General features: G+C 42.1%; 1 protein-coding gene across 2 annotated transcripts in view; it reads right to left on the minus strand.

Moving 5' to 3' along the window:
* Positions 1-19,841, minus strand: part of Ppargc1a (PPARG coactivator 1 alpha) — a 438,089-nt gene that overhangs the window by 273,213 nt on the left and 145,035 nt on the right. The window contains exon 1 of one of the 2 annotated variants that reach the window (XM_048784277.1): positions 14,741-14,892. The exons of the other annotated variant lie outside the window; for it this stretch is intronic. Coding sequence (XP_048640234.1) covers positions 14,741-14,809 — 69 coding nt within the window. The 5' untranslated portion in view covers positions 14,810-14,892. Of the gene's footprint in view, positions 1-14,740; positions 14,893-19,841 lie in introns of those variants that run through there. 2 annotated transcript variants of the gene reach the window in all.

Raw genomic sequence — 19,841 nt, forward strand, 5'->3', positions numbered from 1 at the left:
ACCCACATGGAATACAATGAAAACTACTGGTTACCTATCTTAATTCAAGTGCTGGTTGATTGAGAAGGGAACTTGTATTGAGCCATCCAGCCTGAAGATATGGGAAGAGCAGGAGAAAGGCAGAGGTGTATCTTGGCTGACCTCTCTGCCATAGCTCAGTACCAAGCCTTGGGGACCTTTCAGCTAGGATCTAGTTGTGGCTCTACCGTGGGTTTTCTTTGAAACTTTGAACAGATCCTTTAACCCCATGCTTGTTTCCTTGTTTGCAAATTTAATAGCCCATTCACAGATTGTTGTATCCGATGTTATCCACTGAGTGTTAAATGTGGAGAGGAGGGGTAGGTACATGCCCTCTTTACACGGCCATTACCCCTTCTCACATCCTCCCAATGCAATTATTTTATAGTTTTTAATTAAATAAATATTCAATGTTTGTGTTATTATTTTAACTATTTAAATTTCATTTACTGCTCACTTATATAGTTGGTCATAATTAATTTTTTTTCAAAAATATTATTTAGTGTTCTCTGGATTTATTAATTATCTTCTCCTTTTTCTTTTTTCATTTATGTATATAATTTTGTTTTTCATCCTATGCCAAACTCTTGCCAGGTTGAAAAATTCCTTTGAATATATGCAAACACATCAGACAACAGATTCGTTCCTTTTCTCCTCACCAGGAGACAGATGTCTCCAGGAGCCCTTAATCCTTCTGCTCTGATCTGCACTGATTTCTCTCCAGGCATCCTTCAGAGCTAACATCTAGGAGCTCCGTTTGGATCATACTAGCAATATCTTTGGCCTATTTTTTATTTGGACCTTCTATTTCCTGGATCTTGTGTTTTCCTCTTTTACTGGTTTACTCTTATTTTTATGACATACATCCTTTAGTAGCTTTCTGAAAAACGTGTAAAGAACTTACATCTATAAAAATGCCTTATTCTATTCCAAAATCTGATCAACTTTACACTTGTTATCTTATTTAGTTCCATGAAACAGCTTCTGTTTTTAATTCTCGTGGTAATGGGAGGCAGTGACACGACATTGACTTCTAGACTGAGAGTCAATTGCAATTTTGAATACAGTGTTGTATTTTCTTGGGCTTCAAGCAGTGTTTTTCCAATGATTTTCAAATCTTTTGGATGGAAACTTTTTTTTCTTTCTGAAATTTTTTAGCATGTTCTGAAATTCTTCAATGACGTGTCCAGGAGTGTGTTGTGCCCGTGTGTGTGTGTTCCATTCACTATACACTCATTATGCTGACCCTGAAGATCTATCTGTACATCTCCCATGTCAAGGGAATTCTCTTGTATTATTTCTTTAATCGTTCCCTTCCTCCCATTTTATCTGGTATCTCTTCCTGAAATGCCTATTGTTTGAAATGTTGGACTTCCTGGGCTGTTCTGCAGATTTTTAAAAAGGTTTTCTATTCCTATTTTTTGCAGAGATTCTTAACAAATTAATTTTCCACTTGCTTCATTAGGTTTAATTTCTGCCTTTGGATGTTTAATTTCTGAATTCCTTCTGATTTTTCTGCCTGTTCCTTTCTCTAGTGGCTTGTTCTTGTATCACCAATGCAATATAATCTCTTCCCTCTCAAAATAAGCTGGAGATTTTTTTTTATATTTTCATCTGTCCTGCATGTCCAGAGCTCCTCTGGGTAGTTCTTATTTCTGCTTTGGTCTCTCTCACTCTCTCCTATTAGAGACCTTCCAGGAATATCCCATCATCTGCTCTGTTTCAGAGTGAAACATCAAGGCTGACCAGAAGTCCCAGGAGCATAGTGAGGCGGGCAGCAAGGGATGGCGGGCCTCACTCCAGAGGCCGTGCTTGGACTGGTCAGATTCTTCAGAAAGGAGTTCTTTGCTCTTGTCCCTAGCAAGTGTGAGGCCAGCTGTCAGCTTTGGAAGAGAGGAGAGCAAATAGGGTCTCACTGTGGAGACTACAGACGTTCACTTGGACCTGCATGTTACCTGTCCCTGTGCAGTGCCTAATCTCCAGCTCCTCTTCATTAGATGAGGGACCTCATGCCTTGCCCCGTGGGGGATGGGGGTCTCATCAACTTGCTCCTTTTGTGACCTGCTCTCCTGTGTTGAACTCTGCATGCTTCGCCTTCCAAGACACCTGGCCCCTCCACCTCCTGAGCGTTTCCAGAACCTGGCAGTACTTTCTGTAGATTTCTCCCACTACCAGCTTAAATTTCACTATTATTTTAATGCCGTGCCAAGTCAGTTACCATTTGTTTATTCTCTTTTGAGCTTTCAAAATGTAGCTGACAGTTCTTCACCAATGTCATCTCCTCTTTCATTTTCTTTGTCCTTTGAGGTTTAAACCTTCTTTTTTTTTATGTCTTTGCTGTCTTTTCCTAGGGTTTAAGATGCCATATATAACCCAAACCAACACCTCTGCTTTTTTTCACTTAGTTTTATCTCAAAAGCTCCCCCCACACACTAAGTATCAAAAACTGGTGCATTATAAGCTAAGTATCACCAACGCAATATAATCTCTTACCTCTCAAAATAAGCTAGAAATTTTTTTTTGATGGATACTTGGATCTTTTTAATGTATACCTCATTGTGTCTGACTGTTAACCTGTGACTGGAAATGTAGGCTGAGCCAATATTTTATTACTATAAACAATATCAAAATAAACATCTTTTTACAGAAAGTTTTGTCTTTGATAATTTCCTCCAGATCTATTTCTGGAATAATATTGTCATTTTTTAAAAAACTATTGGTTTCCCCCTTCCAAAAAAAAGAAAAGACGCAATAGCTATGGGATGCATCCCATAATCACCAGCGGCACTGACTCTCCAAGATCTCCACCATTGATGTCTCGTTATTGTTTTAAATGTCACTACATTTTTTCATGCATTTACTGTTCACATTTAACTCCTGCCAGTTGCCATGAACCAGGCTCGTCTTCTTTCTCTAATGGGAGGTTGGGTTATTTCTTATTTGTATGAACTTTTCATCTGTTAAAGATACATTTTAGCCAAGTTTTCCAAAACCATTTCCCATGTTTTTATTTGTTGGGTTTCATTGTTTGTTTCTGAAATTTCTCAGATAAATAATTTTCACACTTGGATATAATCTAAATTATCACCCTTTTCCTTTATGCTTAGAAGCATATCCCATGACCAGATACATGTTATTCTAGATGTTCTCCTTCTTGAAAAAAAGCTTTGAATTCTCTCCATGTTATTGTTTATCCTCTGAAGTGCAGTTGGTATCTTTTCTCCCCGTCACTTAGCCAGGAGACTCTGAACCACTGACTGCAGAATTTTTCTGTCCTTTAACTAATATGTAATGTAACTGTGACCATGTTCTAAACTCTCATCATTCACAAAGTCTGTGTTCTGGGGTATTTGGACCCCATTGATCTGTTGATTCTCACTCCAAAACATCCTATTTTGACTATCATTACTGCTATAGAACTTTATAGTATCAACCAGGTTGCTGTTTCTTCCTCTCTTTCTTTTTTTTTTTTCCCCCTAGCTCTTCTACTCTATTTATTATTCAAGATGAACTTTGGAATACTTGGTCAAATTTCCAGGAAACAACAGGAGCAACATGATTTCGATTAGAATTACATTAAATATGCACATTCATTTGAGAAACACTAAGGAGCTGACAGTATGCCTTCCTCCCTTCTAGGACCACGACACCTTTTCCATACACACAGGTCCTCTTTTACATCTCCTGCTTGGTTTTATTGTTTTCCTCGTATAGCATCTGCATCATTTCTCAGTAAGTTTACTCCTGGACATTTGATATGTTGATGCTATTCTGAATGAATTTTACTTGCATATAATCTAACTGGTTATCACCACTATATCAGAAAGGTATTGATTTTCACATGTATCTATTTTATATTAAATCAACTAACACAATTATCACTATTTCTAATAATTTTTCAGTTTTTCTAAGTATCTTTGCTTCCCTATGGAACCTATGATTCCACCTGATGATATGAAAATTTTCATCTCCTCTTTTCTGTATCTTCCCCATATAGTAGCTGGTTAGCAGGAGCAGTATTGTGGACAACACTGTCCCGACCCTGATCTTAATGAAAACACCTTCATAATGAGAATGATAATTACTGATCTTACCAAGTGCTTTCTGGATATTAATCATTCTGCCAAGAGAGTCAGAACTGTTATTTCCTGTAATTCTTACAATGGTTCCAAGAAAAATATAAAATTGTGATCCCATTCTAAAGATAAGGAAATTGAAGCTTTAGTTTTGGGAGTATATTGAAAGTGGCCCAATCAGTCAATGGCAGAGTTAAATCCTCGTTGGTTTTCCTCCAGAGCTCAGATTCATAAATAGTATATTTTAGTATTTCAATGTCCTATGCATTGGTGACAGGAGTTTTTAAAGATGACTGTGAGGGTTTTTGTGTGTTTCTTGTTTCTGTTGGATCTTTTGTTTGTTTGATTGATTGCTTGAATTGAGAAAGGAGATGAGAGAGAGAAGAGAAGGTTGATTCTAAGCAAACACAACCTAGACACAAAGCATAGATTAATGATGCAAGAAAAGTACAACATAAGATGCTGGCCCACAGTTCAAGATCAATTATAAACCAAAAAAAAAAAAAAAAAAAAAATGCATCTAAGAATTTTAATATTATCCCCACAAAAAAATAAAGCTGTATCATCTAACCACCTGACCACTTCAGTTTCCAGATTTTCTCATGAAAATATTTGGGTGTCATTAGTTCAGATCTTTGTTTCATGAATATTTACATAAAGAGTGAGGTTAAGGTGATTTGTGCTGTTTAAGTCATGTCTCTGCTGAGACGGGAAAGATGGTGTGCCTCCTTTTCCAGTGTGTGTGTGTGGAGGGGGAAGGAATCCAGCAATGCTAAAAATAAAGTCTTTTAGAGTGTTACACAAAATTATGTATTTCTGCAGCATATGCCCGGATTACTGACTGTGTAATAGCCCTGTTGGACTCCCACCGCTGTAAGAAGCCCAGGCCCCAAGCATTATGATCAGCTCAGGAAGCATGAACATCTTGCTTTTCCACCAACAATTTCTTTGTTGGGGTTGGTAGGAGAAGCTGTTCCTTAGAAATAATTACATAGAATTTTTTAACTTTAAATGCCACTCTTTTAAGAGGGGGACAATTGATTGAAGCTGATTAGGTATTTGTGTAAGAACCTAATTTTGTACAACCTTTAGGAAAAACTTACCCTTGACCAGTGAACAGAGAGGCAGCTCAATCTGAGCAAAATAGCACAGGATTGCCTCGTACCCAGATTCTAATCCTGGCCCTGCCAGGCCAGGCTTTTAACCTACCACCTCTCTGTTCATTTGATGACTGGTACTAATAACATTGCTGCCATTTCCTTTGTAGGGCATCCATGAGTTTGGAAAAGGATTATAAATGGAAAAGGGCTTTTGAAAACCGAAATACTCTTGACATGTGTAAGGAAAGATCCAACAGTTTTCGGCACACTCCCTAAAGAGCAGTCATATTTATTGCTCACCCGAACTCCTCTGAAAAAGACAAACAGTCAGCAACAGTAATAGAGTTCTGCAGAGAGCCAGCCGGTTTCCATTTCAATTCAAAGCCCTTGAGGCAGCCTGCTTTCAGTCCAGGCTCTGCCCCTGATTGCCGGGCACATTTGTCTGTTTCCCCAATATATGTGGTGAGCATTTTAAAAGATCACAGTCTCCTATCAGGTGGTGATAATCAGAATTTAAAGGCTAAAGGAGGAATGACCTATTTACATGGACTTCATGAGCGCGCTGGAGAGGGATGCCACGTGGTCCCAGGATGACTTGGTAACTCAGGCTTTGAGTCACCACGTGGCTCCTGTTTCCCCTCAGTCCCTTTGGCCAGTCATTTCTTTTTACACTGTATAGTGGCTCTGTGTACTGGGGACTGGGCTTAAATTGAGCTTGAGACAGGGGCCATGGAATGATTGAGTAGTGAATTAGATAGAAAACTGCAGCTCTTTTGCCCTAAGTGAGAGAATCGCCACATTCAACCAGCTGCTACAATTTGAGTATTTCTCACTTCTTCTGACATTTTTTTTCAACAGGGGAATTTGATGTAAAACATATCTGTCTCCTTAGATACTCGAGAGCTGCCTTTTCTCCTCCACCTTCTCTTAAAATCAGCCTTCCACATCTCGGATGTTCCTTAGACATCACCACCAAGGATTGTGGCCTCGGCGAGTTGATGCTTGGGAAAGCCAGGAGAGGGTAGGCCTCGGACCCGCCCAAGGTTCACAGGAAGCAGGCAGAGCTGAAAGCCAAAAAAGAGGCACACAGAGAGATAAAAGCGGAACGTGACAGGCAAAGATGCCACAGGGAGCAATGAGCTCTCAGAGGGACTGCTTGGGTTTGACACAAAATTGTTCCTGTCCTCAGACGTAACCGAAATGGAGTCACATTGGAAAAGTGTAAAATCCCTGGATGGTTGATTTGCATGTGTTCATTCATGCATGGGCACAACTGGGTGTTCCAGGGGGTGAGAACAAGGGTTACACATGGCAGACTCCATCTCAAGGCACGTGGTGGCTCAAGTCCACTCTGACCCTGGAATCGCTTTCAGTCCCCAAAGAAATAGGCAAAAGAATGCAATTCGAGTTCTGGCCTCCAGGATTGACCCAGAGCTCTGGTCCAGACAGAAACAAAACTACTGCAGATATATGTTCTTAATCTAAAATGCTTGGGATCAGGAATGTTTTGGAGTTGGGTGTTTGTTTTGGATTTTAGAATATTTTCATGTACACAATAAGATATCTTGGGGATGAAACCCAAGCCTAAATGTTAAATTTATTTATTTTTCATATATACCTTATGACATAGGCTGGAGGTAATTTTATACTCTCTCGCATATGTATACGATATGAGATATATATATATATATATCACCAGACCTTGAACTCAGGGATGCTTAATCACTGAGTCACATCCTCAGCCCTTTTATTTTTTTTTTAAATTTTGAGTGGGGTCTCACTAAGTTGCTTAGGGCCTTGCTAAGTTGCTGAGGCTGTCTTTGAACTTTTGATCCTCTTTGAATAGTAGTGCTCGCCGCTGAGATTACAGGTGAGTGCCACGGTGCCCAGCACAATATTTTTAATAATGCTTCACAGAAAAAAAATTGTACATTGTGGTTTCAAAAAATTGTGGATTCCGGAGCATTTTGGATTGCAGGTTTTCATGGGGGGCTCACCCTCTAGAGGGGAAATATCAAATGCTTTGGCCGCCTCTCTAGTGATGTACAACTACAGACTTAAACCTACATGTATGGACTAGTTAGGGACAGGCAAATAGTTCAGCAAGTTCCCTTCATAGTCTGATGCCACCTCCCGTCCCCACCACAACACAATCAGCCACTCATTGTTCTTCAAACACATGTCACACGTTTCCTTCTCCAGGTCTTTGCCTGCAAGGTTCTCTCTGCCCAGAATGCTTTTGGACCATCTCACCAGCTTAGAAGCCCTTGTTCTGTCCCCTAAGGGCCAAGGCAGCCCTTTTCAGGGTGAAAATGCACAGTGAGATGTCATCTCAGGCCCCTGACAGTCCTTGAGTCAATGCAACCTGAGTCCAAGAAGTACCTCAAATGGTCCACCTTCCCCACCCGAGGCCATCTTGATTCCCCCAGGCATTCTTTCTCTTGGATCTCTGAGCTTCCCACACACTTCTACGGCTATTAAAACCCTTAATGTGCTAAATTATAATTACTTGTTCATTAGCCATTTATTAGTTTATCCTTCCAAGTAGAATGGGTACAACTCAAGGTCAGAGCCTGCATCTTATTTCATTTTTATTCTATTTGTTAAAGAGTTACATGACCATAACTACATGCCAACCACTCTTCCAAAGTGTTAGGTGTGCTTATTTATTACTCCTACACCTCTATGAGACAGGGACTATCGTCCCTGTGCCCATAAGAGAACTGAGACACAGCGAGCTTTAGTAATATACCTCCAGGAGCTTCAGTAATATACTTCCAACTCAGCAGTCAATGAGTAACCCGTGACATTCAGGCTTTGAACTGCTATGCTTTGCTGTCCTTCACCTGTCCATGGTCCCGCAAGGAGCAGCCCAGAGCTCTAGTATATAAAATGTGGAGCTCAGTAAATGAGTATTAACATTAAATGAATGAGCAGCTCACGGTGGGCTGTGAGCCCCGGGTCCATCCTCCTGAAAAGTTCCCAGCTAGAGAAGGTAGGGGCAATGGGAAGATTTGGAAAAGGTTCAAAGAAAATCGAGAAGATGGAAATGAAGAATTACACCTACGGGTTTAGGCTGCTCAGCCTTGAGAAGCAAAAACTGAAGACTGGTTTCATAATGATCTTTAAGGCCAGGAAGGCTGATTGCTGAGGACAGTGACTGAGCTGTTTTTCTCCACCTCCAGGGAGGATGAAGGAGCCGAACCAGTTCCCAGCCACAATGGGCGCAGTTAAAATCCTCCACGAGGAAACATTTCCCTAGCCTAAGAATCGTTTGTTAGGCCCAGCCATGAGTTATGGAGAGAGGCGATATGAGGTGATCCATCTTCAGCTTGTGGACTTGCATCTGCTCAGAGTGAGGAACATGTGGGATGAAGCAAACAATCCCAAGGTCTCTCCCAGTCTTATGAATCTATAATATTTGAATCGAAGACATATATCAAATACTTCACCTTCCCTGAGCCATGAATGAATAAATGAAGGATTGGGTCCCGCACTTACAGGCAACAATAAAAAAAGTGACAACGAGCCATAAGACAAGGGGCCTTCTCAGAAGATATCATTGTGCCAGAAATGTAACAATGGATGAAGAACAGGACTTGTTCCCTGATCAATGTCGACTCCTGCCGCTTCTACACTCAGGTCAACCCTGCGGGCTCCGTTACACACTTGATCTGAAGTTCCTGCGGTGCTGATTTGGGCCATCGTCACCATTTACTCACTCGTGGCTGGCAGAATCTTGAAGCAGATGTTGATGAACATGAAGCCAACTCAGAACATGAACCACTCTCAGTGCCCAAGAGAAAGCACTTCCAACATGGCGGAAACACTCCTTCCCTAAGAACAGGAAGCAGCACCCAACCTTATCTTCCTTTCCCCATGAACACGGAAACACAAAATGGTAATGGGATTGGGAAGGAAGGTCGAGAATACAGAACACTCTTTTTATATATGTTATCATTTCAAAATAGGACTCTGCTTTATTTTTGGTTGATAGCACTAAAACCTTACATGGGTCGAATTTCTACAGTAGGCAAAGTTTCTTTCAAACACTCATTACTTAATTGAATTCTTGCCTAGCAGAGGGATATTTTTTCTTCTCATCTTAGAGAGGAGGAAATAGCTCAGAGTGGTGAGGGACTTCCCTGAGGACCCATAGATGTCCAACTCAGCCCCTGTTTCCAGTTCGTTCATTTCTGGTATACCTGTGCTGCGCACAGACCTGTTGGCCCTGGCTAGTCTTGCGAGGGGCCTCCCTCACAGCTGCTGGGAACTGTGGAAATGGCTGGCCACACCTCGAGAAGCTCAGCTGCTCCAGGAGTCTTGGGATACCTGGGAAAAAAGAGCCTATTCTATCTGCCTTGAAGAGACACTATCCACCAGCCTGCCTTCTAATTCAGATTTTCCCTGCTTGCAAAATTCTGTTTTTCCTGAAAGATCGGCCTCACATGTCTCCTCCTCTGTCCCCAAACTCCAAGGGGATGGACATAATCCTAGTGAGGTTATAAGCTCTCGATCCAGGCAGCTTGGGTCCAGTCCTACATATTAGTTAAGTGTCCTTACTTTCTATGAAATTGTCTCTTCAGCAAAATGGGGAAAGAAGCAGCATCTCTACTTCACAGATGGGGAGGAGTTAATGTAGGGAAAGAGTTTGGAACCACTCTTGGCACAGGAAACAAAATTTTTGATATTACTTTCTCTGAGTCTTCACAGGGCTTTGTTCATCGTCTGAGTATAACATGCTGTACATTAGTGTCATTTATTACAACTCTCTTTTGCTATTTGGTTGGTTATGACCCACCCCATCTTGAGTTCCTATAGCACATTTCCTCCAATGATCTTTTCTCTGATGGTGGCACCCATCTCCAGCTGGTCATGCTAAAGAGAAACCTAGAAATCCTTTGACTACTCCTACACCCTCTTCCATGCAATCACCAAGAGAGCCCGGTATGTTCTAGATACTTCTGGAACCCACTCCTTTGCCTCCATCTTGTTTCCATACTCCACCCAGCCCTCACTTGGAGTCATGAAGCAGCCTAACTGGATTTCTTGCCTCTAGTCTTGTTGTATCCCAATTTATCCTCCACACTGAAGCTGGAATAATCTTTCCAGAAGACAAGTTTGATTCCTATGTCCCGTCTCTGGTTAAAACCCATTTCTGACTCTCCTCTGCCAGGCTGAGCTCTTTGGTCTGGCCCTGCAGGACTTGTCTCCTGCCTGTTTCTTTAAACTTATCACCACCACCCCGGCCTCACTCTGAATGGCCACCGCAGGATACCTGGCTGTTTCTTCAACACATGTGCCACTGCTCTTCTCCCTTCTGTCTCTAACATGTTCTCTCCCTTGGACTTAAGCATCATCCAGGTTCTTTGTCTGACTTAACTTCTTTTTGAAACTTCTTAACTTCTTTTTGAAAATTAGTATTACCTCCTCTAAGCACTTCCCAAGACCAGCCTGGAGGCCAATATCAGTGCTCCTGGGATACAGGATTCTCCCCAATTCTACCATTCATTGTGTTTCCCCCCTGGAAGGGCAATGCCTCCCAGGCTTTCTCATCCTTGAGAGGACAGATATACTTTGCACATAGTAGGTGCTCAAAAAACACGACCTCCTGATCCCATGAAATAGATAAGTGGGAGATACTTGCTGACACAATGTCATGATGGGCGCCAAACAGTACATATTAAAATACTCTCCTGAACACTTTCCACAAATTAATTCATAAAATCACCCCAACAAATCTCATATTGAATAGCTGCTATACCCATCCCCACTCTATAGGTAAGAAAACCAAGGGACAGAGAGGCTTTAAAACATTACCCATGTTCTACGGTGGGTAACTGGGGACACCAAGGCTAGAACCCAGAAGACTGGCATGATTTCCTGGACATGCCTTATCACCTGTCCAGAGAGAGGTATTGTAGTAAGGAGAGATATCTAAACAGACACAAATACTCTACTTCTGATTTCACAGATGAGAAAGTGGAGGCACAGGAAGGAATTTATATCCAAGCGGAACAGGGAAGAGAAGGAAGACCAAACTAAGAGACCATAGTCCCTGCTGCCCTCTGCAGAGCCTGGAACTTGGGGAGCTACTTATCCTCCCTTTTCAATTGCAAAACCAAGGCCTCAGGGCCAGAGCCTGCCAGCACTTCTTACAGATCAAATATGCAATTCCATTCTGCTCAGCAAACATTCATCCAAGGTTTATCAGTGCCAGGTCTGTGATGCACCTCTGCCCTTGAGGAATTTATCTTCCTGTGGGGAGACAGGCACACATAGACAGTATTGATAGATGAGTTCAAAATGGCCACACAGTGGTGACATGGATTATTTTAAAGCCAGTGGCGGTGACGCACACCTAGAGTACCAGCTCCTTGGGAGGCTGAGGTGGCAGGGTCGTTTGATCCCAACAGTTCAAGGCTAGCCTGGGCAACACAGTGAGACCCTAGTTCAAAAACTAAACTAAAATAAATCAAAGGAACCAGCCCAAGATAAAACACTAGCCAGAAATGAGTCCTCAGCCCTTCCGTGTTTTCCAGCTGAAAATCGCCCAGATCAATGAAGCATTATCAGGGCTCACCCAGGCAGAGTCACCTCCATTTACAAGTGAAGAAGTGACACCTGGATTGAGGAGTTTGCCATGGGCACAGGGTTACCTAGAGGCATAAGCCACTACCCTCTGTGCTCCAGAGCGTCTCTAGAAGAGATACAAGCAGTGACCTGGACACCACTACGTCTTGAAGAAGAAGTAAGCAAGCAAGGCATTTTTCCCAACTCCCAATTTACTAAAAAAAAAAAAATTTTAAATGAGGACAATCAGGGGAACTTTTCAAGGACAAATGTCATCACGTCATTATGAGTGGAGAGAGTTAAAATGTGTATGGTCAAAAAATAACATAAAATATACTCAGAGCCTGCTGAACGAGAGCACAGACTCCAGGATCAGGCCGAATGGGTCCATGCCCCTTTCAGCATCTCAGTGGTCATGTGACCTTGCACATGTTCCTTGACACCACCGAGCCTCAGTTTCCCCATCTGGACAATGGGAACAAAAAATATCTGCCAGAGAACTCGGAAGAAATTTTAAGTTTTGTTTAGAGCCTGGCATAGAGCGAGGGTTAAAAAGATAAACTATCAAAAACATTTTATTAAAGTCTTAATGATTCAGAGATTGATTATTCCATTAGAAGATCATCATGCTTTTTCCCGGCCTCCCGCCCGCTTCCTGCCTGCCCACGTCACAGCTGCTTGCAAGCTATTATTCCATGAGATAAAAAATGAGACGAAATTCTACTCAGAAGGCCCAGTTACAAAAGTGGAAGAGCCCACGCCCTGGAGTCAAGCAGGCCTGAACAAGAACCCTGGTTGGCTTTGAGCAGGTTACGTGGCTTCACGACCAGCCTTCATTTCTCCATCAGTAAAATGTAGGCAATAGTGTCTGCCTTCCAGACGGCCTATGAGGCCTGGGCTCTGTGTGGCCAAACTCAGACCCCGTAGTGCTGTGTCCGGTGAGTGCTAGGCAGGTAGGAAGCACCAGATCAGTTCTGGCAGGAAATGTAGTATTTGGCTACAGGAAAGCCTAGCATCTGTCGCAATTGAATTTCAAATGCCTTTTACTTCCCCCATCTCCATGACTATCATGGATGGATAAAAGAAGTCACTCTCAGCACACGGGCCTTTGTGTCAACTCAAGTGGGTGACTCTGTGCACATGGGGAGCCAGCATAGCAACACAGATGACTGAAGAGAGGGAAGAGTGGGCAGAACTCATGGGGGGAAGGGAGGGGAGGCAGAAGCAGGTGACACTGTAGCAACACCTGGAGATGTCCTTTCCACCCACTGCCTTGCTGTGCCAAGTGTCAGGGAGTCCACAGCAGGGCCTAGGGTGCCCTCCGCTAGCTATAATGGGGAGCCTTGGTTGTCAGCATGGAAGTGACAGGGGTCAGCCGGCTGCAAAGGATCATGTCCTTAGAGGCCAGTAGCACAGAGAATATTTTCATTATGTGCCTTTTGGGAAATGAATGAGCTAAAGGTCCCTGAGATGCTAACCGTGACAGGACACGTGCAATTTTACATAAACATTTGGACTTGGTGTTTCTAGTTTAAATATTTTATCCACAGAGATGTCTGAGTCATCTCCTCACATCCTTCCTCCCTTCACTCTTCTTTGAAATGAAGATTATATAGAAGATGCCAACTTTCTAAAGGAAAACATAAACAAAAGACAAAAATCTAAAAGTCACATTAGCATACCATAAGATATCTTAATATTTGTTTGGACCCCTAGAGACTACTCACGTGTCATTCTCAAATTAGCATGCAGGGATTTTATTCTGTATCCCTCCCTACTTTCTAAATAATTCCCCCACCCAAAGCAGAAAGACTCCAATTTCATGCCAGGGTAGAGGAGATTTTTCTGAAGCTCTTTACTTAACATCACATTGCAGAGAACAAAACACACCTGTCAATACCAGTAGTACATTTCACTCAAATTCTATCGCTGGAGAGAGAAGAAATCTTATGAAAAGTCCCTCTCTTTTAAAAAAAGGAGAGAATTATTTTTTTTTAAAGCGATGATGAAAATCTACTCCTTCTGAACCACCATCTTTATATGAAACTTTCTGCTAGAGACAAAATGGAAATCATTGTTTCACTTTAGCCAAGACCACCCATCAGAAGGGCTCATTTTCTAGAAGGCATTAGAAGAAGAAGGAGAAGGAGAAGGAGAAGGAGAAGGAGAAGGAGAAACAACAAGCCCTGGCACTGCTTTTCAATATTGTTGTCTAATTAAATGGCAATGGAGTGGAGGCATAAAAATATGCATTAGAGGTGTGTAATGTGTAATGTGAAGAAGAGTAATCAAAGCCATTCAACAGGATTTAGGAAGGGATTTCAGTTGGCAGCTTACGAGACAGCAGCATATAATTTTGCTAATTTGAAATAGGTATTGTAACGTATAAACATTACTACTTTGCATATTTTAATGAAAACTGCCTCTACGCCAAAATGAATTCTTTAGCTTGAACTCTCTGCATACCACCGAGTTCCTACCTATTATGAGTTCAGCATAAATAAGGGAGGAACGCGGGCTGCATTAAAAGAATGGTCACCTCATTAAAATAGGTTAAAACCAAGCCCCTTATTCCAAGCTGCTCTAACACTGTAAAGTAAGTCTGATGACAGGTGTTGTATTAAATTTTTATATTGCAATGAACTTGTACTCATACAAACCAAATCTGCACGTTTCCTTTTGATATACACCTGCAACTTGCTAATTCAAGGGCCTTTATTAAGGAAGTATAAATTTAGCAACATCTATAGATTTGTATAACCCTATTAGCTTGCTTGAAAATCCACAGTAAATTCATTTGGAGTCTTATTTGCATGGTTTTTCAAAGACACGGAAACTAATGATGACTTGTCCCAAATGGATATGTCTGCAGATAATACAGTTCTGCAAATAGACTTGTGTGTATTCCTAAGACTTGAGGCTAAAAGAATTGAGAGAGATTGGGGTCCCGTCTGGATTGAGGACATGGCTTACCTGCCAGCCTGCTTCTCGCTGAAGTCCTTTTCTCCAGTCTTCTTCCAGCCTGGGAGAGCTCTCATCCATCGCTGGTGCTGCCTGCACAAACCGGGTTCGCCAGCGGCTGTTACTCTCTTTTCTTGCAAGTCTTTACCAAAGCAGCAGCGAGGGCAGTTCAGGGGCAGACTGTCATGGAGAAAATGCCATGCCAGAGGATGAGGGATCAGGCAGGAGGAAGCCACTCCAGGAAAAAGTTAGGATACGTGGGGCTACCCAGACAGCTGCCAACTGGCCAGGCTGAAGGACAGCTCCATCATCCAGCATCCAGATTAGGAGCAACCATGCTTCAGGGCCAGTGGACCAGGGGTCATTCTTATGCTTCTGGTGTAAAGGTCAGAGGAGCGAATGTGAAGGCATGCTCTGTGCTATGGAAGTGTGCATTTCTATGTGCACTTCCAGCTCCTTGCCCCCAAACACACACACACACACACACACACACACACACACACAGAGTGCAGAATCTGCATTGTTCTGCAGGGTTGCATCAGTAGGCTGGTGTATCCTAAAAGAAATAATCTACTTTACGTAGTAGCAAACACATTTCATTTGAACATATCTCCCCCACCAAAAGCACCGTATGAATCACTCAGCTGCCAGTAAACATGAATAATAGCGAACTACTTTGGGTGAAAATAGATTCATCCCTGTAGTTGAATACTGGTATCAATGTTCCCTGCTTTCCCCCATGTTAGTTGTTCCACAAGGCAGGCATTTCAACCTGACCGTGAACTTCAGTGCCTTTCCCAAACCAGTTTGAATGGACTCCTCCAAATCTGGAACTCAACCAAGCCAAGTCCAATCAAATTATCCTGCTTTGTTACTGCTCCTCACACAGAATGTTACTGTCTTCTGCTATTCAGAACCAGGCCCAGCCCCAGAGATATAGATCTAATTGGTCTATGATAGGGTACAAGATACTGATATATTTTTTTAAGTTCTCTGTATAGTTCCACTGAGCACCCAGGACTAGAATCACAAACTCCATCATGAATTCCTATTGAGTCACTGCCAATATCCACCCAAACAAAGCTTATAATCACCCATAAAAGAGTTCCATGGGTGGTTACTTTGCCCACAATGAACCAATACCCTTCTCCCTACAATTTCTACACATGGATGTACTCTTCTTAATCCCATAAGGAATAAGTCAGAAGCCAATTCTGTAGGACAATCCTTCAAAGATCCAGAGACCATGGTGACCCACGCCCTCAAGTTCTACTCAAGATTCCATTTTCCAGATTAAATATTGTTAGTTTTTTCAGCAAACTATGTAAGATGGTTTCAGGTCATTTCTCCATCCTGACTGCCAGCCTCAAAATGTATTCTACTATCTCAAGTATTCCTCACAGTGATTGTAATATCCCTTCAGTGACCTATCATTACAAATAGAGCCAAATAATCACATGCCTTGTCTGAAAAAAATCACATTATCGACCATCAGCATAATAAGAAGAGCAACCAACATTTATGGATCATGGAGCTAGGTGAACAGCACTGTGTTAATTGCTTCATTAGGCTCATCTTGATTCTCTGAAGTCATCATTATGCTCCTGATTTACAGAGGAAGATGCCAAGGGAGATGAAGACATTGGTCTAGGTGAGAAGACCAGGAGGCACAGGGATGTAACTTGGAGGCCAGCTCCAACCTACCCAATGCCCCTTCACTGATGGCATCAGATTCCATAGGTTGTTGTGACAATGACATCTCACTGATCTGAAATCACGATTACTACTTGGGTCGGTTCTTATCTTCAGATGATATGAGAACATGTTTCATGGGCTGTAGTTGCTAGAAGAAGTGTGATAGTTTGGATGAGAACTGTTCCCTAAGAGAAAAGAATAGTCCTGTGTTAATGCAGGATGTTCAGCAGTGAAATAATTCAATTATAAGAGTTGAAACCTCATAGGTCCACCCCCATTTGAATGGACTGATAGGGTGTCAGCTACAGGAGGAGGTCATGGCTGGAGGAGGTGGTCACTGGGGATGCACTCTGGCAGGGTTGTTCTTCCTGTGGCTCCTCCCCGCCTTCCTGCTGCGTGAATTTAGCAGCTTAATGGCTCTTCCCCCATGATGTGCTATCTCCCCCGGGACCCAGACCAATGGAGTCAGCCATCTATGGACTGAGACTTCTGAAACCATAAGCCCCAAATAAATTTTTCCTCCTCTAAGTTGTTTTGGGATATTTTGGCCACAGAGATGAAAAGCTGTCTAAAACCAGCTAACCCGCTGTTATCCTCCTTGTGATAATCACAAGATCATACCTTCTACCAGCCTCAAGCAAAGAAGATGAACACAAAACTCTGCCTTTCCCTGATCAGTTCCTATTTTCTTGGGAATGTGCAGATGCTTCTCAGAGGTTCTGATGAGGTGTAAGAAAGCTACAGGAGCAACCGTCCAGAAAATTACCCCAGAGACCAGACTCAATGGAAGCCTCGCCAATCATCTGGTTCTTCCCTATCTCCTTTAAATTCTTCTCAACAGCACCCCATAAGGAAAGTGGGGAACAATTAGTTTTTCCCATTTGAATCTCACCAGCTGCAGCGAAGTTCTTGTGGAAGGCAGCACACGAATGGTTGGGAACACAGCCTCAGGGATTAAACAGACCGAGCTTTGAGTAGCATGCTGCTCCACTTTTCTAACTCTGTGTCCCTGGGAAGGTTCCTGAGCTTCTCTGAACCCCGGTTTATAGTTTCCATGTCCATAAATGGAATGTATTATCATTTCAGGCACAATATGTTCACCAATACCTGGTTCCCTCTACTTTGAGGCACAAAGCAAGACTTCATTCTCTCCTACCCCTCTTAAAATTTGGCCTAATCACCTGACTTCTTTCAGTCAAGGAAACTATGGATATCTTCTCCCCAAGCTAGGTCTTCATCACTAGCACTGTCATTTGCCTGCTTTGCCCTACCACAGTGATTGCAGAAGCACATGCTGGTAACACAAACCTTCTCACCAGAACAGACTAGAATGCTGAGCCAACTCACAGAGAATAGTTGCCTTGAGAGTTAACAACAGAGAATATGTGAACAAAAAATAAACCTTCAGGGCTGCTTGTTGTCACAGCACAACCTTGCCTATACTGACCAATACACTGTCCTTACTCCACAGTTTGTTGTAAGAATAAAATAAAATATGATGCAGCTGGAGCACCGATCACAAGCATTGGGTGAGACTGCAATATTACATTAAACCTATTCCATTACAGGCTCTCTCTGTTCTACTCATTCCTTTCATCCCCCTACTATTTCTTTCTTTTACGGGCTTTTTTTTTTTCTGCTAATGAAATGGGAATGTTAAGTGTGGGAATTCCTAATGATGATGCAGAAATATTAATTTTTAAAAGAAAAGTAAGTGTTCAGTAATGTAGTATCCCTCTGTCTCAGAATGCAAATTCAGAAGAGCATGACTTTAATGCTACTTATCACTTAGCAAGGAAATTAATGAAGTAAAATGAAGCATCAAATAATAAATGTAGCTCAGTATGAATTCACTGCTGATAAAAAAAAAAGTGTGGGGCTCCAAATGCAAACATAATGAGGACATGAATACAGGAGTTTATTAAATAGCATAGGTTTTATTCACTATTCTAGCATCAAGAAATCAAAAGGAATTAGTTTTGTTTCTGTATCTGTTAAATGTTTGCATTAAATGAAGGTTCACCTATGGAAGCCAAATCTAAGAAAAGCATGGCTAACAACTCTGTCCAGATTACAACACTGACATTTCAAGAACGTCAAGTCTTCCGTATCAAGCTCCTCTGCCTCTTAAGACGACACACCTGAGTCTGCTCTGGGACACTTCTTTGAGATTCTTTTCTTTTTTTCAATGTTTTCAAATGCAAGTGCTAATAAATATGCCTGTTCTATGGGCTGAATTGTTTCTCCTAAAACTATAAGTGAGAGTCCTAGCCCCAGTACCTCAGAGTGTGACCTTATTTAGAGACAGGGTCTTTACAAAGGTGATCAAACTAAAATGAGGTCATATGGGGTGGGCTTTAATGTGATGGGATTGGTGTCCTTACAAAAGGGGAAATTTGGACAGACAGGTGCACAGGAGAAGAACACCATGTAAGATCAAGGTGGAGATGAGGGTGATGCGTCTCCAAGCCAACAAGCACCAACGACGGCCAGCAGCTACCAAAAGCTGGAGAGAAGCGGGGAGCAGACCCCCTCCAACAGAGGAACCAACCCCGCGGGCACCTTGCTCTCTGACCCCCGGCCTCAAGGACTGCAGGACAAGACATTTCTGTTGTGTAAGGCATCTCATCTGTAGTGCTTTGCCTGTGGCACCCTTAGCAAATCAGAGCATCCTGCATTCAGAATAAAACAAATTTAAAAATAAAATGTATGCTAGAATGTAAGCTTTAAGTAGAGGAAACTGAGCACTTACCTTTCATCTCCCCTTCCTTGCCTCAGAATAAACAATATGCATTCACCCCATCAGGAGTGTGGGCCTGCAGACCGTTGCCTGGACCATGTGGAAATTAATATCAAATTGATGCCAAAAACGTAACGGAAAACTCTCACTATTTTTCCCTCAAGATAAGCAGCATATTAGGAATATGCTGACTAATGAGAACAGAAAGAGTTTCAGAATCTGTAACACTTTCCTTATGAAAAAGCTACATGTAAAAAGAAAAAAAATCTATACAAAATGCATCCATCAGTCTTGCCTTGATTTTAAGGGAAATTCCCTTAACTTGTAGAATAAACATGAGTTAATATTTCACTTTAAGAATCGAGACCCTGCTGCCCACTAGATTACATATTCCCATTTTAATCCATTTCAGTGAAGTTTTCCAAGATACAAAAACATGAGCAGCACATCCCCCCGCCCAAACTTTGTCTTGAGTTTTTGTCTTATTAAACACCAGTAGAGTGTCTAAGACCCTCAGAATTTTGTTTCACAAACATATGCTAAAGATACAACCAATCTCCACACCAGAGCTGTCTGTCTGTTTATTCCAAAACAAACAATGGCAAGTATGAAAACCAGCTCTGTCATGAATAAATCTGAGCAGGCCCAGGGGCGCACGCCTGTAATCCCAGCAGCTCT

The sequence above is a fragment of the Marmota marmota genome, unplaced genomic scaffold (genome assembly GCF_001458135.2).
Source record: "Marmota marmota marmota unplaced genomic scaffold, marMar, whole genome shotgun sequence".
In the NCBI taxonomy this organism is placed as follows: Eukaryota; Metazoa; Chordata; class Mammalia; order Rodentia; family Sciuridae; genus Marmota; species Marmota marmota.